General features: G+C 42.1%; 1 protein-coding gene across 1 annotated transcript in view; it reads right to left on the bottom strand.

Annotated features, from left to right (window-relative positions):
- LOC140202256 (uncharacterized protein C6orf118-like) overlaps nucleotides 1–21876 on the bottom strand; it is a 60763-nt gene that overhangs the window by 36467 nt on the left and 2420 nt on the right. The window contains exons 2-5 of the mRNA XM_072267133.1: nucleotides 16816–17506; nucleotides 6728–6850; nucleotides 4663–4722; nucleotides 1349–1473 (exon numbers count right to left, since the gene is read on the bottom strand). Of these exons, the coding sequence (XP_072123234.1) occupies nucleotides 1349–1473; nucleotides 4663–4722; nucleotides 6728–6850; nucleotides 16816–17487 (980 nt within the window). The 5' untranslated portion in view covers nucleotides 17488–17506. The remainder of the gene's footprint in view (nucleotides 1–1348; nucleotides 1474–4662; nucleotides 4723–6727; nucleotides 6851–16815; nucleotides 17507–21876) is intronic.

Raw genomic sequence — 21876 nt, 5'->3', positions numbered from 1 at the left:
ACCTGAAGCCCTGCCCCCTGCACCAGCTTTTCAGCCACGCATTTATCTGCCAAATCATCCTGTTTCTACCCTCACTGGTGCGTGGCACAGGTAGCAATCCAGAAATTACTACCCGGGAAGTCCTGCTTCTCACCTTTCTACCTAGCTCTCTTAAATTCTCTCTTCAGGACCTCTTTGCTTTTCCTTCCTATGTCATTGGTACCAATACATATCAGGACACCTGGCCACTCTCCCTCCCCCCCCCCCAAAATGCTGAGGACATAATCCGAGATGTCGCTGACTCTGGCACCTGGGAGGCAACATAGCCATTGAAGTCCTTCACCTCAATTTTGCAGCAATTGAGCAAAACCTTGCAAATGAAGTGATTCTTGTTGGATGGCCTTCCCCAATCAGATCCTTGACTGACTTATTTCAGATCCCTGGTCCTCCAGTTGATGTGCTGGTAGATGCAGCCATCCAAGCTGGGTGGCTGAAGTTAGATTGGTTACTCGATCAGCATGAGGATTCGCCCCAACATCAGCAGGTTAACTTCTTCTTGGCCTCTTGATCACAGCAAGTCCACCACGATACTATACTTGATCTTAGCCAAAAGGCCAAGAAGCAATCCATATGATAAATAACTACAAACATGGGTTAGAAGAAGATCAAATACAGATCCTACGATTTTCAGTATCAAATTATCTCAAGCAAGAAGGAGTTTCATTTGGCAGAGGCTAATTAATATATTATGGGATGAGGACAAACAAAAAAAAACACTCTTTATATTCTGCAACACACACAAAATGCTGGAGGAACTCAACAGGTCTCTGCCTGAAACATCAACTGTTTACTCTTCTCCATAGATGCTGCCTGGCCTGCTGAGTTCCTCTAGCATTTTGTGTGTGTTACTTTGTATTTCCAGCATCTGCAGATCTTCTCACCTCTCTACACTTTATACCCTCCTGTGCAGGCATTTAGCTACCTACATGCAAATCGTCTAACATCAGTAATTTACTCTGTAATGCTGGTAATTTACATTACTCTGTAATCTGTTCACGCTCTTCTTCAATGGCTACGTTATATAAATGAATACAAGTCTCAGAGTTCACAAAGTCTGGATGAAATGCACCACTTTTATACTTCTAATCCCACCCCCCAACTCAACTCCCCAGTGGTAAATTTAACACTCAAATTTACTACAACAATGTGTGAAACACATTCAGACTCCACCATATGACTCATGTTCATAGAGAGTAAGCTTATGCAGTATGAGCTAAACAGCCATAAGATAACATGATCAAACCTGTATAATTACAGAAAGAAGAATCAAAAGAACAGCATAATTCTCAATGGAATTCCAGGTACATACTCATCATTTCTCTGCAGAGCAAGTTTTGCTTCTTTCTCCAGATTTAATACTCTCTGGTATGCTTCTTCTACGTGATGAGTTTTCACTGGCCTGTTCTTCATCATTTGAAACTGAGCCTGAAAAGTCTGTTGTGTTTGGAAGAGAAAGGAAGTAATCTAAAAAAAAAAATCTTTTTGAAAATCCCTACCTCTAGATATCTGTCAACAATAAGCAAAGTAGTGAAGCTGCCTTGCTACAGCAGATATCTATCCTTATCCTATTTTAGTGTTATGACTATGAATGTCACTTCTATTAAAGTGAAAAAGACATGCAGAAGTATAGCATACATTTCAGACATCACTAAATAATTCAACAACTACAAGTGTGCAAAAATTATTTGGTGCTAGCTCAAAAGTAACTAAGGAAGGGCATGTGCTATAATGAGAGGTTGGACAAACTTGGTTGTTTTGTCTGGAGTGGCGTAGGCTGAGGGAGATCTGATAGAGGTTTATAAGATTATGACAGGCAAAGATAGAGTAGACAGACAGCATCTTTTTCCCAGGGTTAAAAAGTCTACCACCAGACGGTATGCATTTAAGATGAGGGGGGTAAGTTTCAAGGAGATGTGAGGGGCAAGTGTTTTTTACAGAGAGTGGTGGGCACCTGGAATGTGCTGTGCAGGGAGGTGGTAGAGGCAGATACATTAGAGACTTTTAAGGGACTTTTAGACAGGCAAATAAACATGAGGAAAATGGAAGCATGTAGAAATTGTGTGGGCAGAAGAAATTAGTTAGCAGTTTGATTATTAATTTAATTGGTTTAGCACAACATTGTGGGCCGAAGGGCCTGTACTGTACTGTTCTATGGTCTGTGGGGAAAGGTTCCATGTTCTATGTTCTACAGGGAAAGGGGAAGAGGAACGAAAAGGGAAAGGGGGGAGCTTTCCTCTATAGGGGGAAGACCAAAATCAGCTTGGGCAAAAGTTCTGCTCAATACCTCAAGCTACCTGTTGGCTACCATTTTAAATTATTTGTGCCATTCTCACTCTGACCTCTGGTCCTGATTGCCACTCTAATGAAGCTCGATGCAAGCTTAAAGGACACTTCATTTTTTGGTTAGGCAGAGTACAGCCTGAACTCAATATCCAGTTCAAGAATTTCAATAAATGATTCTGCTATTCCATTTACAATTCGTTCGGAACCATATTTTGTATCTTTATTTGCCCCATTACGACTCCCTTCTGCATCATTTGCATTTTGTTATTTGAACGGTATTCCATTCCACCCTATTACAGATCTTTCCGTCTGTTCTACCCCATCTCCTTTCTCTGCACTTTGAAACTTCTCTTAAGTTTTTCAATATCCAATCAAAAGTCATCATCAACTGACTCTGTTTGCCTCTTCACTGATGATGGTCGTGCTGCTCTATATTTACAGCACTCCACTTTCAATTATAGTCAGTTCAATGTTTCAAGATTGAAGATTATTTATGGTCTTTCTTCAACGCACGAGTGTGAAGGAGAAGGAAATTATTATTACCCTGAATCCGATGCAGCAGTAAAAAGCCTCAATAAGTGTAAAGAATACAGTAAAAATCAAAAAAGCACAATAAATATTAATATAACAGCAACCCTATAAAATAAGATGTACAAGTTATATATGCATATAGACTGATTGTATGTACATAAAGTGATGCTATGTAACAGGTACGTAATGGTGGCATGATGATTAATGGGTGAAGGTGTTGATCAGCCTGAATGCTGGGGGGGCAATAACTGTTTTTGAGTCTAGTGGTCCAGGCACGGATGCTGGAAGTGGATCAAACATTCCATAAGCAGGATGGGTGGGATCCTTGATTATATTGCTAGCCTTTTTCTGGCACTTTTCTGTATAGTGTATATATGTCCTTGATAGCAGATAGGTTCGTGCCAGTGATGTGTTGGGCAATTTTGACTATCCGTTCTGGACCCTTCCTGTCTGCCACTGCGCAGTGTCCGTGATATAGCATGTTAGGAATTTGTGCATGTTGTGTTCTGACATAAAATAAAATAGGCATCTGGTAGTCTCGTGAGACCATAGATTTGTGCCTTGGAAGGTTTCCAGGGTGCAGGCCTGAGCAAGGTTGTATGGAAGACCAGCAGATGCCCGTGCTGCAAGTCTCCCCTCTCCACACCACCGATGTTGTCCAAGGGAAGGGCACTAGGGCCGATACAGCTTGGCACCGGTGTCGTCGCAGAGCTATGTGTGGTTAAGTGCCTTGCTCAAGGACACAACACGCTGCCTCAGCTGAGGCTTGAACTAGCGACCCTCAGGTCAGTAGACCGACACCTTAACCACTTGGCCACACGCCAACATGTTCTGACATATTGTAATCAAATAACCGTAAGGTAATCCGTAAGTTACTGGATGAGGGACAACCAAAGGCCAGGACATCAGAGATCTTCTTTGAATTATGCCTGAAGGAACTGATGGGGCACCTGCTCAACAGCTCCAAAACTACAGTAGTCCCTCAGTTCTGCGCTGAAGTATCAAGTTCAATAATCAGCTGTCTGATGACTCAGAAATCACAACATTTGTCTGAGGTTAAAACAGGATCTTGATCAACTGGGAAAGTAGACAAAGGAATAGCAGATGGGCAAAGTAATTCAATTTTGGATGTTAAACCAAGGCAGCACAGTTAAAGGCAGGGCCCTGGGGAGTGTTGTAACACAGAGAGATTTAGGGGGCACATGTCAGGTGGTGGAGAAGATGTATGGCATGCTTGCCTTTATTGTATGGCACTGGGTACAAGTGTTAGGATGTCATGTTACAGCTGTACAAGATGTCGGTGAGAGAATGACATGAGAGAAACTATTGTTCCTTCATAATTTTGGGAAAAGCTATGATAAAGAGGTTTCCAGAAATAAAGTTTTCTATTATACTGTACATAAATACTCAAACTGGATAAGATGAGTATCTATTAACGTTGCACAAATTCAGTATAAAGGATCCCTTTACCTTATTTTCTGATTTGTTTAAGTCTATAACCTTTCATGGTCACTTTTCTGGTACCTACACAGAAATTACCAGATTCGTTACGAACACTCAGTGGCCACTTTATTAGGTACACTTCTATACCTGCTCATTAATGCAATACAATATTGTCATTTGCCATGGTGATATTTTAATTCTTTTTACCACTTGACAGAATTCTTTTTACCACTTTGTTGAATTTGTTTGAATTGGTCTGATTGAACAGCTCACTCATCAGCATTGCCCAAAGTACTGCAACCTACCCTTCCAATTTTGATACCTTTACAATATTTTCCAACATCCAGGCTTTTTTAAACCCATTACCTTGTGTTGATTCGTTGGCTGAGACTCCAGGAGTGACATGAGGTATGCATCGTATTCAACCTGAAAGTAAAAAGGCCAAGCAGGAAGTAACTCAATGAAACAAAATATAATACTTTATAAAAATTAAGCTGCTGTAATAATAATTATCTAGACCAACAATATGGTATCTGTAAAGGCTAAATAAAAAGAGGGCTGGGAAATGGTGAGTGGTAGAGCAAAAAAGACAGAGGGAAAGGGTGTGAAAAAACTGTGGGATGGATTGCTCTGGAAAGTCGTGTAAATAGAATGCATTCACACCTTAAGCATTATAAACATGCTAAAATTTCTACAATACAGAACTATAAGTACAGTAAAGAGAATGTTTTCATCTTTTCCTCACAAAAACAAAATCAGTTTTGAAATTTTCGCTGTTTTGCAGAATTACCTGAAGAAAAGCTACCAAGCAGAAAGTACCAAAAGCTAAAAAAAAGTCAATCATTATAGGTGTCACAGTCGTATCCTGGGAAGTTTGATTAAGTGCATATGGTCCGATAACGATCTTCAGGTTCAGCTCAAAATCATTTATTGTGAATTCCAATATAATAAAATATTTAATTACTTACAAATGAAATGGCCATTTTAAAATAATCAAGAGACTTTTTATAGCTGGCACCAAATTCTTTGCTAACTTTTAATGAGAAAAGAATGAACTGTACAGGCACAACAAATGAAACGAGTTGACAGAAATAATTTGCTTCAAATGAGATGACAGAAACTCGTTTTATAGACTGAAAGAATGTGTGGTCAGGAAGCTCTTGATTATGTTTATACAGTACATTTTAATAGGATAAAGATATAGAAAATCAGTTGTTCAAGATGGCGTCATCTCTTTTCAGAGATACAAGTACCCATATGGACGGAAAAGTGCTCTGTCTAGGAATTTGGAAATATGAAGGAGGACTCTGGATTCTATCTGGAACAGTAAATATTGAAATAGAAAGAAAACATATGACATGAGAAATGATTGAGATGCATTTTGGGCTGATAATTTCTTTTTTAGCGATCTAACTTCAATGAGAATAAAATAAATATTCTTAAAGAACCTTCTGTAATACATCCAACATTTGATACACCATTAGCTGTTATTTTTAGATTCAAAAAATATATAATCCTCTGTCGAGAAATCAATTATACAATGTCATTTTCATCATTGTGTGATTAATAGTTCCCTAGAGAGGAATATAATAATGGCCATTTCCAAGTAGTTTTGCTTCCTTTCAGAAATTCGAATTGGGTATTTCTGTGAACAAGACCCCTTACACCCAAGGTAATTTCTGCACTGGAGCATGTGGGTGACTTCATCTTTTGTGCAGAACTCCACCTGGAGCACGTGAACACAAACCATATTGACCTGGTGAAGCTTTTGCTGAGCACTTCAAGAACACTTGGCTTTCATTGCGCAGCAATTACTGAAACTCCTGTAAGATTTGTCCCATACTTATCTCTGCTAATTCACTCCAACCCTATATTACACATCCCCACCTAACTCTGACCCATCAGGTTTGACTGTAATCCCAAAACCCAGGCCAGGAATATACGTTGCCCTACATCCCATCCTAACCTTTAGATCCTTCCATCCTTATGACACTTCACTTTCCTTCTTGGACGCCTACAGTCCGCCTAAACCTAAAGCCCTTTTATCATCTTGATCCCTCAAAACTTCCTGCCCTCCCAATCCTCCCAAAACTCTCATCTGTCAATTCCTTCGATCAGCCATTTGCCTGCTCCAGTCCCGGGAGAAGACCTTAATCCCTCTTTGCTCCCCTCCAGAACCCTGAACTATCCAGACATTCTCCCTAAACACATCACTTTCTCATCACCTTTAGTTACTCCTTAAAATCCACCTCTTAAACCAAGCTCCTTATCAAAATATGTCAATGACTCTTTTTTAATTCTTGTCAAGCTTTTGCTCCTGCTTACTGACTTAGGACATTACAATAATTAAACACATAGGAAATTATTACTAAATTAGGAATTTTATAAATGCACAAAGAAAATACTGTATGATATGTTTGCTGAAAATTACTTTGATTTCACTTAAAATTTTATGAAACATTGTTGAGTCTCGGCAAATGTCTTCAAACACATCACTGAAGACCTGAAGACGTTTCAAGTTTGGTGCAGGGAGATGGCCTAACTTCATCAGCTCCTACATTTGTAATTAAAAAAGAATATAACGATTAAAACCGAGATGATTCACAAACAGCAATGAGTATATTAGATGTAGGACTTCAAAAGCTTAAATTATTTAAGTCAGTATGACAAATATAGTATGTATAAACTTAAAATCTAAAGCTGCCTTTTAGATTGTTGAAATAAATAATTTAGACAACTGAAAATGGCAGTAGCAAGAACAGCTAGGAGAACTTATTTTCCAATGTAAGTGGATGTTAAGAAGCAAGTCATCCTTACTACCATAACTTGAACTATATGGAATATTACCATTTTCCTTTGATTTTCTTATCCATTATCTTTAACAAACAGTTTCTCAGTGTGTTGAGATGATCTTCTTTATTCTTTCAGCCATACCTTTATAATCCTTGCTCTCTTCCTCAATCCTCACAAATCAGCAGCTAATCTCTGTTACTTCCTGAACGGAAACTCAAATTGCTAATATGTAATACATAATACATAATCACTGTCTACAATGTGTAATAACTACACATTTAGAAAATAACTCAATAATGAAAGTACTACTGTATTTTTACATCCTATTCATTTGGATGACTTACAATATCAAATAAAGCCATTTTAACCATTGAGACTCCATTAGAATTTCATTGTTCACATACATTTGCCATTGAATTTGCTCCACATCCCCAGAAGCTGTCTGACTGTGGTTTTGTATGATCCTGCCAAGGACTCCAGATTACTATTAATTCTTCCTACCTACGTTTTTGCATCTCAACCTGTTTAAAAAGTTTTCTTATATGCTTCTTCCAAAATTTTCAATCTAAAACTTATTAATGGGTACTGAATAATTAAGAGGAAATGGATTAGTTATCTCTGCTCCAGCATCCCAACCTGCACAGAACAGAACGTGCAGATCAGGTCATGCCTGTTGGAAGGAAATCAGAGCCAGTGTTTCAGTTTGAAGACCTTTCAACTTGCAGTGTTAGCTCTGTTTCTCTTCCCACAGCTGTGGCTTGACTTGTTAATACTTCCAGCATTTTCTATTTTTATTTCAGATTTTCAGCCTTTGCAATTTTTTTTTTATTGGCACAAAATTCTGCCTATCTATCAACAACTATTATATTAGTGAACATAAATTAGCTTTGATCCAGCAATACCACCATTTCTAAAATTCACACTGATGTTTGTAAGATCATTTCCTTCCAAAGCATTGTCCCTCCTACTTCTATAATTTCCTCGAACCCTTTGAGTTCTATACCCTTCTCCAGTTCTGGTTTCTTGTGTATTTTTATTTCTAATTATTGTTAACTTGATAGTTGTGGTGTCACCTCCCTAGGCCTTAAACTCTAAAGTTCTTTCCTTAAATCTCTCCATCTCCCTTTATACACTACTTAAACCTGCTATTTTTATTTATTTATTTTATTTAGAGCTACAGCATTGTAACATGCTCTTAGATCTCACCCTGCAATTTGAGAAGGTGAAACTAAAGTCAGATGCATCAGTTTTACAGTGGAGTAAAGGGAATTACAAAGACAAGAGAGAGAAGCTAGCCAAAGATGATTGGAAAGGGGCACTAGCATGGATGACAGCAGAAGATCACTGGCTGGAGTTTCTGGAAGCAATATGGAAGGCACAGGATAGGTACATCCCAAAGAAAAGAAAGTATTCTAAAGGCAAGATGACATAACGGTGGCTGACAAGGAAAGTCAAAACCACTATAAAAGTGAAACAGACAACATATATTCGAGCAAAAATTGGAGCAAAGTTGGAGCAAGTGGTGTTGGGGTAGGATACTGACGTGGATGGAGGGTTGGTTGGCGGACAGGAGACGGGGAGTGGGGATTGGTGGGTCCTTTCCAGAGTGGCGGGCGGTGGCTGGTGGGGAACCGCAGGGCTCGGTGCTGGGACCGCAGCTGTTTACAATATACATTAATGATTTCGGTGAAGGGATTAACGGTAACATTAGCGAATTTGCAGATGACACAAAGCTGGGTGGCAGTGTGAAATGTGAGGAGGATGTTATGGGAGTGCAGGATGGCTTGGACGGGTTGGGTGGGTAGATGCAGTTTAATGTGGATAAAATGTGAGGTTATCCACTTTGGTGGCAAGAACAAGAAGGCAGATTACTATCTGAATGGTGTCAAGTTAGGAAAAGGGGAAGTACAATGAGATCTAGGTGTCCTTGTTCATCAGTCACTGAAAGTAAGCATGCAGGTACAGCAGGCAGTGAAGAAAGCTAATGGCATGTTGGTCTTCATAACAAGGGGAGTTGAGTATAGGAGCAAAGAGGTCCTTCTGCAGTTGTACAGGGCCCTGGTGAAACCACACCTGTACAGTTTTGGTCTCCAAATTTGAGGAAGGACATTCTAGCTATTGAGGGAGTGCAGCATAGGTTCACAAGGTTAATTCCCGGGATGGTGGGACTGTCATATGTTGAAAGATTGGAGCGACTGGGCTTGTATACACTGGAATTTAGAAGGATGAGAGGGGATCTGATTGAAACATATAAGATTATTAAGGGATTGGACACGCTAGAGGCAGGAAACATGTTCCCGATGTTGGGGGAGTCCAGAACCAGAGGCCACAGTTTAAGAATAAGGGGTAGACCATTTAGAACTTTTTCACACAGAGGTTTGTGGTTCTGTGGAATGCTCTGCCTCAGAAGGCAGTGGAGGCCAATTCTCTGGATTCTTTCAAGGAAGAATTAGATAGAGCTCTTAAAGATAGCGGAGTCAAGAGGTATGGGGAGAAGGCAGGAGAAGGGTACTGATTGTGGATGATCAGCCATGATCAAAGTGAATGGTGGTGCTGGCTCAAAGGGCTGAATGGCCTACTCCTGCACCTATTGTCTATTGATTGGGAAACTTTTACAAATCAACAGAAGGCAAATAAAAGATGCCATGTTAGAGGTGGGGGATGAAAAATGAAGGTAAGCTAGCCAACAATCTAAAAGAGGATACCAAAAGACGGGAGGTAGGCAACTGGGTGACTGTCAGGTGATGGAGGGGGAGCAGGCAGAGAGAGCAGAGCACCCCTGTGGCCATTCCCATCAACAATAAGTATACCGTTTTGGATACTGTTGGTGGGGATGACCTACCAGGAATAAGTTGCAGTGGTCCAGTCTCTGGCACTGAGGTTGGACCCTCGACTCAGAAGGGGAGGAGGGAAGAGAGGACAGCGGTAGTGATAGGGGATTCTATAGTCAGGGGGGCAGATAGGAAATTTTGTGGGGGAGATCGGGAGTCTCGGATGGTATGTTGCCTCCCTGGTGCCGGGGTCCGGGACATCTCAGATCGGGTGCAGGTTATTCTCCAGAGGGAGGGCAAGAATCCAGATGTTGTGGTCCATGTAGGGACCAACGATGTGGGTAGGAAGAGTGAGGGGGTCCTGTGTAGTGAGTTCAGGGAGTTAGGTGCGAAGCTGAAGGGCAGGACCTCCAGGGTAACAATCTCAGGATTGCTACCTGTGCCACGTGCGAGTGAGGCGAGGAACAGAAGGATTATACAGATCAATACGTGGCTGAGAGGATGGTGCAGGAGGGAGGGCTTCAGGTTTTTAGATATTTGGGCTTTGTTCCAGGGAAGGTGGGATCTGTTCCGATGGGACGGTTTAGACCTGAACTGGAGGGGTACTAACATTCTTGCAGGAAAGTTTGCTAGTGCTGCTTGGGGGGGGTTTAAACTAAATTTGCAGGGGGCAGGGATCCAGAATGAGAGAGAGGATAGCGAGATGAAGTATAAAGGACAGGTGGGGACTACACGGTTCCGGAATATTAAGTGTGAAGTAGAGAAAGGTGAGGCGGAACGAGTGATAAGGAGGATACATGTGCAGAGGGATGGTCTGACGGAGCATGGAGTTAAATGTGCAGAAAGAGTAAGTAAATTTAAGAAGGACAACAAAATTCAAGGGGCGTATAGCCCGGTGAGAGTTTGGGGAGCTGGGTTATGCACAATGGGCAGCGATTTAAACAGAGAGAGGAGAAATGGGTTAAAAATTCTATATCTGAATGCACCAAGTGTCAGAAATAAGGCGGATGAGCTTGAAGCTCAGGTGCGAATGGGTAACTATGATGTTGTTGGGATAACGGAGACATGGCTGCAGGGGGATCAGACCTGGGAATTGAATGTACAAGGGTATACGTGCTATCGACGGGACAGAAAGGTGGGCAGAGGGGGTGGGGTGGCCCTGTTGGTGAGGAATTAGATTCAGTCCCTTGCAAGGGGGGACATAGAATCAGGAGAAGTAGAATCAGTGTGGATAGGACTGAGGAACAGTAAGGGCAAAAAGACCCTAATAGGTGTTATCTACAGGCCCCCAAAAGGAAGCATGGATATTGGGTGCAAGTTAACAATGGCATGTGGCAAAGGAAATGTCGCAGTAGTTATGGGGGATTTCAACATGCAGGTGAACTGGGAAAATCAGATTGGTACTGGACCCCAGGATAGGGAGTTTGTAGAGTGCCTACGGGACGCATTTTTGGAGCAGCTTGTACGAGGGCCGACCAGGGATAAGGCTATTCTGGATTTAGTGTTATGCAATGAACAGGATTTGATAAGTGATCTTGAAGTAAAGGAGCCATTAGGAGGTAGTGACCATAATATGATAAGTTTTTATCTGCAAGTTGAGAGGGATAAGGGCAGATCAGAAGTGTCAGTATTGCAGTTGAACAAAGGAGACTATGGAGCCATGAGGGAGGAGCTGGCCAAAGTTGACTGGTCGGATATCCTAGCAGAAAAGACAGTGGAACAGCAATGGCAGGTATTCTTGGGAATAATGCACAAGGTGCAAAATCAGTTCATCCCCCGGAGAAGGAAGGATTCAAAGGGGGTAAAGTGGCCACAGTGGTTGACAAAGGAAGTCAGAGATAGCATAGCATTAAAAAAGAAGTATAACAGAGCTAAAGTGAGTGGGAAGACGGATGATTGGGAAATTTTTAAGGAGCAACAGAACTTAACTAAAAAGGCAATACGGGGAGAAAACATGAGGTATGAACGCAAGCTAGCTAGGAATATAAAGGAGGATAGCAAAAGTTTTTTTAGGTATGTGAAGAGAAGGAAGATAGTTAAGAACAATGTTGGGCCCTTGAAGAATGATTTGGGAGAAATTGTTATGGGAAACAGAGAAATGGCAGATGAATTTAATAAGTACTTTGGATCTGTCTTCACTAGGGAAGACACAAGCAATCTCCCAGATGTATGGATCGGCCAAGGACATAGGGTAACAGAGGAATTGAAACAGATTGACATTAGGAAGGAAACGGTGATGAGTAGACTGATGGGACTGAAGGCTAATAAATCCCCAGGTCCAGATGGTCTGCATCCTAGGGTACTAAAGGAGGTGGCTCTGGAAACTGTGGATGCATTGGTGATCATTTTCCAATGTTCCTTAGATTGAGGATCAGTTCCTGAGGATTGGCGAATGGCTAATGTTATCCCACTTTTTAAGAAAGGAGGGAGGGAGAAAACAGAGAACTATCGCCCTGTTAGCCTAACATCAGTAGTGAGGAAGATGCTAGAGTCCATTATTAAAGATGAAATAGCGGCATATCTTGATAGCAGTGATAGGATTGGGCCGAGCCAGCATGGATTTACCAGGGGCAAATCATGCTCGACTAATCTATTGGAGTTTTTCGAGGATGTAACCAGGAAGATAGACGCGGGAGATCCAGTGGATGTGGTGTACCTTGACTTTCAGAAGGCACTCGATAAGGTACCACATAGGAGATTGGTGGGTAAAATCAGAGCTCATGGCATTGGGGGGAGGATATTGACATGGATAGAAAACTGGTTGGCAGATAGAAAGCAAAGGGTAGCAGTGAATGGGTGTTTCTCGGAATGGCAGGTGGTGACTAGTGGGGTGCCACAGGGCTTGGTACTGGGACCACAGCTGTTTACGACTTACGTCAATGATTTAGAGGAAGGCATTGTGAATAACATCAGCAAGTTTGCTGATGATACTAAGCTGGGTGGCAGTGTGACATGTGTTGAGGATGTTAGGAGAATTCAAGGTGACTTGGGTGAGTGGGCAGAAACTTGGCAGATGGCGTTTAATGTGAATAAGTGTGAGGTTATTCACTTTGGGAGCAAGAACAGGAAGGCAGATTATTATCTGAACGGCGTGGAGTTAGGTAAGGGAGAAATACAAAGAGATCTAGGAGTACTTGTTCATCCATCTCTGAAGGTGAATGAGCAAGTGCAGCAGGCAGTGAAGAAGGCTAATGGAATGTTGGCGTTTATTACAAAGGGAATTGAGTACAAGAGCAAGGAAATCCTTTTGCATTTGTACAGGGCCCTGGTGAGACCACACCTGGAGTATTGTGTGCAGTTTTGGTCTCCAGGGTTAAGGAAGGATGTCCTGGCTGTGGAGGAGGTGCAGCGTAGGTTCACTAGGTTAATTCCTGGGATGTCCGGACTGTCTTACGCAGAGAGGTTAGAGAGACTGGGCTTGTACACGCTGGAATTAAGGAGATTGAGGGGGGATCTGATTGAGACATATAAGATTATTAAGGGATTGGACAAGATAGAGGGGAAATATGTTCCAGATGCTGGGAGAGTCCAGTACCAGAGGGCATAGTTTAAGAATAAGGGGTAGGTCATTTAGGACAGAGTTGAGGAGGAACTTCTTCTCCCAGAGAGTTGTGGAGGTGTGGAATGCGCTGCCTCAGAAGGCAGTGGAGGCCATTTCTCTGGATGCTTTCAAGAAGGAGCTAGATAGGTATCTTATGGATAGGGGAATCAAGGGTTATGGGGACAAGGCAGGAACCGGGTATTGATAGTAGATGATCAGCCATGATCTCAGAATGGCGGTGCAGGCTCGAAGGGCCGAATGGTCTACTTCTGCACTTATTGTCTATTGTCTAAAAGTTTTTTCAGATATATAAAGAGTAAAAGAAAGGCGAGAGTAGATATTGGAAGGCTGGGAAATGAAATTGAAGAGTCATGGGGACAAGGAAACACTAGATGAACTTAACAATTATTTTGCATCAGTCTTCACTGTGGAGGGCACTAGCCATAATGTCGGAAGTTCAAGAGTGTCAGGAGGCATAAGTGAGTGAAATACTATGAAGAACATGTTTGGGAAACTGAAAAGTCTGACGGTTGATAAGTCACCTGTACCAGATGGACTACACACCAGAGTTCTGAAAGAGGTGGCTGAAAAGACTGTGGAGCCATTAGTAATGATCTTTCAAGGGTCGCTAGATTCTGGAATAGTTCTGGAGTATTGGAAAACAGCAAATACCACTCCACTCTTTAAAAATGGAGAAGAGGCAGAAGAAAGGAAACTATAGGCTGGTTAGCCTGACCTCAGTAGTTGGGAAGATGTTGGAGCGACTGTTCATGATGTGGTTTCAGGGTACTTGGAGGCACATGGTTAAATAGGTCAAGTTCAGCATGGTTTCCTTGAGGGAAAATCTTGCCTGACAAATCTGTTAGAATTCTTTGAGGAAATATCAAGCAGGATTAGCAAAGGAAAATCAGTGGATGTTGTGTACTTGGATTTTCAGAAGGCCTTTGACAAGGTACTGCACATGAAGCTTCTGAACAAGTTAAGAGCCCATGGTATTACAGGGTACGAGCATGGATAGAAGATTGGCATGAGGCAAAAAGTGGGAATAAAGGTAGCCTTTTCTGACTGGCTGCCAGTGATTACTAGTGTTCAGGCTATTTCTTTTTACATTGTATGTCAATGATTTGGATGATGTAATTGATGGCTTGGTGGCCAAGTTTGCAGATGATACAATGATAGGTAGAAGGGCAGGTAACGTTGAGGAAGCAGGGAGACTGCAGAAGGGACAGTTTAGGAGAATGGGCAAAGAAGTGGCAGATGGAATACAGTGTTGGGAAGTGTATGGTCGTGCACTTTAGTAGAAGGAATAAAAACATAGACTATTTTCTAAACAGGCAGAAAATTCAAAAATCTGAGATTCCCTCAAGGTTAATTTGCAGATTGAGTCTGTGGTGAGGAAGGCAAATGCAATATTAGCATTCATTTCAAGAGGACTGGAATATAAAAGCAAGGGTGTATGTTGAGACTTTATAAAGCACTGGTGAGGCCTCACCTGGAGAATTGTGAGCAGTTTTGACCCTCTTATTGAAGAAATGATGAGCTGACATTGGAGAGGGTTCAGAGGAGGTTCATAAGAATGATTATGGGAATGAAAGGTTTTTTGTATGAAGAGCAATTGATGGCTCTGGGCTTTTACTCACAGAAATTTTGAAGAATGGAGGGAGGGGATCTCATTGAAACTTATCAAATCTTGAAAAGCCTAGATAGAGTGAATGTGGAGAGGATGTTTCTTATGGTAGGGGAGTCCAGGACCAGAGGCTACAGCCTCAATATAGAGGGACGTCCATTTAGAATGGAGATGAAAAGGACTTCCTTTAGCCAGAGGGTGGTGAATCTTTGGAATTCGTTGCCACAGGAACTGTGGCCAAGTTATCAGATGTATTTAAGGCAGAGGTTGATAGATTCTTGATTAGTCACAGCATTAAAGGTTACAGGAAGAAGGCAGGAGAATAGGGTTGAGAGAGAAATGGATCAGCCATGAAATAATGGTGGAGCAGATTCGATGGGCCAAATGGGAAAGTTTTACTAGGTTAAAGAAATTACATAATTCCAAACCAACACACACAAAATGCTGGAGGAACTCAACAGGACCACCTTATCGTACTAGACAACCATTTAATGGTTTTATTGCAGCAGGGTAGAAGCCGTCCTTGAGCCTGGGAGAGCATCAGGGGGAAACATAAGGGTAACACACCCACACAATATTGCAGGAAGTCAGCAGAGTTATGGAGAGGAATAAACAGTCAACATTTCAGGTCGAGATCCTTCACAGGACTGGAAAAGAAGGGAGGGAAGTCCAGAATAAGAAGGAAGGGAGAGTGGTAGGAGCACAAGCTAGCTGGTGATAGGTGAACACGAGGAATTCTGCAGATGCTGGAAATTCAAGCAACACACATGAAAGTTGCTGGTGAACTCAGCAGGCCGGGCAGCATCCCTAGGAAGTGGTATAGTCGACGTTTTGGGCCGAGACCCTTCGTCCTGATGAAGGGTCTCAGCCCGAAACATTGACTGTACCTCTTCCTAGAGATGCTGCCTGGCCTGCTGCGTTCACCAGCAACTTTCATGTGTGTTGGTGATAGGTGAGACCAGGTGAGGGGGAAGGTGGGTGGGGGGGGTAGGGGGATGAAGTGAGAAGCTGGAAGGTAATAAAAGGTGGAAAAGGTAAAGGGCTGAAGAAGGAGGAATCTAATAGGAGACGAGTGAACCATGGGAGAAAGGTAAAGAGGAGGGGCACCAGAGAGAGATGATGGATGGTTGAGAAGAGAAGGGGAGCCGAAAATGAGGAATGGAAAATGAGAGAGAGGGGAGGGGCATAAATTACATAAGTTACATAAATACAATTTTGTAACTGTAGACATAGATTTATCCATTTTTAAATTAATTCCAGTATCATCTCTCTCTTAGTTAATCTTTGCTGTTTTTGAATTATGCCACAATACTCTTGCAACTTCTTGGTGTCCTGAACCACATCATGGCATGAGTGAGGAATTCCAAGAAATCGTGCAGAGGCAGCTTGTGGGAATACATCAGAAAAACAAGGGGAAAGTACTTTTGTTCACCTCTTGAGTTTAGTGACTTGAGTATGAGGCAGATTTATTAGAATTCCAAAAAAATGGCCATAAAAACAGATAAAAATGTAAAAGAAGGTTGCACTGATAAAAAGTCACAACTTATTTTCCCATCTGGTTAAAAAATGAAATGTCTTAATCACAGTAAATCCATTTCAGCAACACTTATTTGAGGGAAGAGTAGAATTCTACAATTAAGCGCCAACACTGAGTTGTTTGCCAAAGAATTCCTGTCAACCTTCCCCTCAAAAAAAATCTTTTCAATTCTTTCCTTCCTTTGCTCCCCAACTATTTTGATTCTGAGTGGTGGTTTTAATCATCTCATTACACCTATAAAATCTCTTACATGAGCTAACTTCCACTCATGCTTCACTACAGCTTTGTAACCAGACATAATATCCCTGTCCAGAAGGTCTTGCTTCATCAGGACTCTTTTCTCAAATTCAAGTAGCTTTCGGAACTGGTCCGCCTTTGTCACTCCAGCCAAGTAGCATTCAACAAACTGGTTCTGGTCACGATTGCCGTGGGGTGGTGCACAGTTCTGTTGCTGAGGTTTCACGAGCATGAGAGTAGTTAAGTCGAATCCCTCATTGACGAAGTGATCTTGTGGCATTTGTTCCTTGGTACCTGAGGTTGCCGAGCATCTGAATGAAGTATTATCTGGTGCACACTGAGAAACTCTAGCTGCGTTCCGATCAGAATTGTCAGAGCAGTTAGCTGCAGGCAATATTGGCAGCACAGATCTCCGGCCAAGACCTGCCATTCCATCACTCATTTTCCTTGCTTTCTTCTCACTTGACCGCTGGGTCAATGCATTTTTCTCTTTCTTCAGGGTGGACGTTTTAGCACTCTGCCATGATGCTGAGCCTTCATGCTGCCCAGGTATCTTACACAGATTCCTGTGGTTCAAATGGCCGAAACTGTAGGCAAGGATGTCAGCCTTCTGAGCCCTCTCACAACCACGCAGAAGCTGTCGAAGTGTTTTCTCGTTTGAGTCGGTGCACTTCACAGATTTCATCCTTTGGGTGAAGCAAAGCCTGAAAAATTAGAACCATAATAAATGAGTCCAAGTGGTGAGGTGTGAAATAACCAATTGGTTGGTGAGATCCCGATGGCAGGGAGCGAGTGGTTTTTACAGAAGCATGGGGAGGTTACTGCACTAGTGGAAACCATATTTAGTACATCTGGAGACCAATTGGAAGAAAAGCTCAAGGTGACAGGAAATCTGCTGCTAAGAGTCTTGATTTGAATATACTTCTCATGTTCCCTTCAGTTTACAGCAGTTATCCAAATCTACCTTTTCATTATGCAAGGAGCTGTTTTGTTTGCTTCATTGTCGGTCTTTAAATTTACCTACAATAAGCATGTCCCAAAAGAGAGAAATCGATTCCCCTTCATTCCTGTCCCTGTCAGTGGAGCCAAGTCTCAGCTCTGCACTGGGAGAACTTGTCTCTGGGTTTGTGAATGCAGATCAATAAGCACGTAAGCCTAGCGATCACCGTAGCTTTGCCAACAGTAAAAGGGCAGATCTGGCCACTGCTTTGCATTCCATCAATTTCAATACGCACAGCTTAACAGGTGAGGCTGGCAATCCGATACGGTGAATTACCTCTCAGGATGGGGATATTGTGACCATAACAGAAGCTTTGCTGACAGAAGAGCAAGGCTGGCAGCTGAGTGCTCTGGGATACTGATGGTGTGTCAGAGAAACAGGTATGAGTGAAGGAGATGTTTGATGAGGGAGGACATTCCTGAAGGATCATCCAATAAGGAGGCTTGGATAGAATTTAGAAATCTGAAGGAGATGAACACTTTGGTAGGACTTTATTATCGATCCTCCCGTAGTCAGTAGGAACTTGAGAGCAGATGTGTCAAGAAATTGCACATAGTTGTGAGAAAAGTCGGGTACAGCTAGTGAGAAATTTCAATTTTCCTCATATCAACAGGGAATCCTTCCTAAACACAGCAGCCATTCCTGTCCTTGTGACAGCCAAGTCTCCATAATGACCACAATGTCATAGTTCCAGGTACTGATCCATGCTCTATGTTGATCACCCTTGTCCCTGATACATCTTGCCTTAAAAAAGACACTTCAGTCCATCCCATTGACTACAATTTTGCCCTATCAACTACCTATCCTTCCTCATAGTCTCTCTACATGTATAGCAACTACCCTATCATCTGACCTACCACTCTGGTGCCATTCTTCTGCTAAACTAGTTCAAATACTCCCCAAATGCTCTAGCAAATCTGCCCACACAGATATTGGTCCCCAAGTTCAGGTGCAACCTGTCCTTTTTGTACAGATCATACCTTACCCAGAAGAGATCCCAATAATCCACAAATTTGAAACCCTGCTCTCTGCACCAATTCCTCAGCCACACATTCATCTGGCAAACCATTCTACCCAGCATGTGGCACAGGCAGCAATCCAGAAATCACTACTCTTGAGGTTTACATTTTCAACTTCTGACCTAGTTCCCTATATTCTTTCTTCAGGAACTCCTCCCTTTTCCTACCTATGTTGTTGGCACCAATATGTACAGTACCACCACTTCTGGGTGCTTATCAGCCCCCCTTTATAATGCTACGGACACAAGCTGAGACTTCCCTGACGCTGGCACCATGGAGGCAACATACTATCCAGGAGTCCCTTTTATGTCCACAGAATCTCTTGCCTGCTCCCCTAACTGGTGAATCGCCTATCACCACTGCATTCCTCTTCTTCCCCCTTTCCTTCTGAGCCACAGAGCTAGAGACCTGGTCGCTACGACTCCCTAGTTGACCAAAGGGCCTATTCTGTGCCGGATTACTCTGTGATTCTAATTATTTTCATGTCTTCAGGTACTGATCTACAAAAAGTTGCTGCTTTATGATGCTTTCCCAAGCAGTGTTAAATATCTACTCTTTTCATAGTGATTGTTCACACGCTTAAAAGAACAGCAGCGGCAGTCATTTAGGTCCACAAGCTGTTCAGCTATTCAGTTCGATCTTAGCAAAAACTGTATCAAAATTGGAGGACAACTTCTAAGTATTGTAGCCAAGGTAGACAAAAATCACACAAGACTCACGATTACTTCTATTAACTGCAACAATTTGCAAAAGTGGTTTGGAATATTCATTTCTGGAGGGGAAATGACATTGCTGATACAGTATATGTTATTCTTTGTGGACAGTAGTAAGTCCAGTGGTAGCTGGGTCATTCACTCCACTCCAATTTATCTTTTTAGAAATACACTATGTTATCACAGAGTCTGTAAACAATCAGTCTTCACACCCCTCCCAAACAGTTGGATCTGAAATATCAGTTGGCATCATCCATATTTTCAAATTTCCTTTCAATACAGATTGCTACTGGGGTCAATAGGATACTTACAATAGAGTGATTGGTCTCTTCCTGATTCTGACCACCCACACTGACTCAGTAGACAATACCTCCACAACGTCCTCCCTCTCTGCAGCTGTGATACTATCCCTGATTAGCAACGTAACTACCCCACTTCTTTTACCTAGACGTCAAGTCTAGGCTGCTCTTGGGAGAATCTGCCATGTGCTAAAAGATAAATTCTTGATTGCTCAATCAAGCAAGTGGTGACCCTTGCATTTTGGATCATTTATACTGAATGTATGTTGTGCCGTAATATTATACCCTTGCGATGCTGCTGCAAGGAAGTGCTTGTGCATCTGACGATAAACTCAGCTTTCATTTGAACACTTTCTCTGTAACTGCAACACGAGATTCTGTGTTCTGGTTTCCTTTGACTTACAGCCTGGATATAATTACGTGAGGCATGGTGGACATGCAAAACAAAACCATATCTCCATTCACGTGACAGTAATAAAAACAATTACCAACACCGTCAGTACCACTCCCCCCAAATTGTTCCCTCTTGAGGCCCTCCACTGGTTGGAGTCAACAGTGAAGTTGGAGGAGTTTTTGCGACAAGGTAGGAAGAACAAAACCTGTGGGAGAGATATGGGGAATGATTAAGAGGATGGGAGGAGATAGAAGGGAATGGGAATATCCAGTAATGATAACTGAGGAGGAAACTGCAGTCTCCAGTAGGGATAAGGTTGAGGTCATGGCCAAGTCATTTGTACTGATACACAGTTCAGAAAATTTGTCTGAAGAAGGGAGAAGAAGAAGGGAAAGAATAATGAGCCAACACCCAGGTGTGTTAAGCAGGAGGGAAGGAACAGATGATATAATTGATGATCCATTTACATTAGCAGAAATGGTGAGAGCAATAAAGAGATAGAGACCAACCTCCCCAGGGAAAGATCTGATATGCTCTGTGATGCTAAAAAATCTAGGAGAAGGAGCGCTCTTGAAGTTGCTGCATTTTTATAACAGAGTGTGGGAGGAGGGAAGATTACCAAGTGCATGGAAAGAAGCAGTAGTAATTCCAATAAGGAAGCCTGGCAAGGATCTGTCAAAACCCACTAGCTACAGACCAATTGCATTAACATCAAGTATATGTAAGATAATGGAAAGGATGATAACAGAGAGGTTATCATATGAGCTTGAGAAAAGGGGAATGCTGGCAAGTTATCAGAGTGGTTTTAGAAAGGGAAGGAATTCCATGGACTCAGCGATAATGTTAGAGACTGAAATAAGGAAGGCCCAGGCAAATAGAGAGTCAGTAGTGGCAGCGTTCTTTGACATTGGAAAAGCCTATGATATGATGTGGAAGGAAGGATTATTAATTAAACTGCACAAGATGGGGGTTGGTGAGAGAGTTTTTAATTGGATTAAAGATTTTTTGTTTGGTAGAAAAATTCAAGTTCGGATTGGATCAGAATTATCAAAACAGTACATAGTGGAAAACGGCACAACTCAAGGTAGCGTGATTAGCCCGTTACTTTTCATCATTATGATCAATGATGTCTTCACAAAGGTACCAGTGGATATAGGTAGGTCACTGTTTGCGGATGATGGGGCCTTGTGGAAAAGAGGCAGGAACATGGACCATATAATCAGGAAACTACAAGAAGCAATTGATGAAGTGATGAAGTGGTGGAGTGGGGTTATGATTGGGGATGTAGATTTTCAGTAGATAAAACTCAAACTGTATTTTTTACCAGGAAAAGGGTTGAGGTAGGGAAGAAGTTAAGAATGTATGGGGTTGAATTAGAAAGGGTTGCATCATTTAAATCTCTGGGAGTTATATTTGATTCACGATTAACATGGGCAGACCATATCAGGAAAGTTGAGGAGAAATGTAAAAAAGTAATAAATGTGATGAGATGTTTGACTGGTAGGGAATGGGGAGCAAGTTGTTCAGCTTTGAAGAGCATGTACGTGGCTTTAGTGAGATCTGTATTGGATTATGGAAATATAGTATATGGGTCAGCAGCTAGGTCCCTTATAAGGAAACTGGGTGCGATTCAGGCTCAGGCCTTGAGA

The sequence above is a fragment of the Mobula birostris genome, chromosome 8, assembly GCF_030028105.1.
Source record: "Mobula birostris isolate sMobBir1 chromosome 8, sMobBir1.hap1, whole genome shotgun sequence".
Classification (NCBI taxonomy): Eukaryota; Metazoa; Chordata; class Chondrichthyes; order Myliobatiformes; family Myliobatidae; genus Mobula; species Mobula birostris.
Note: the sequence above shows the minus strand (reverse complement) of the source record. Positions and strands in the feature narration are given on the sequence as shown.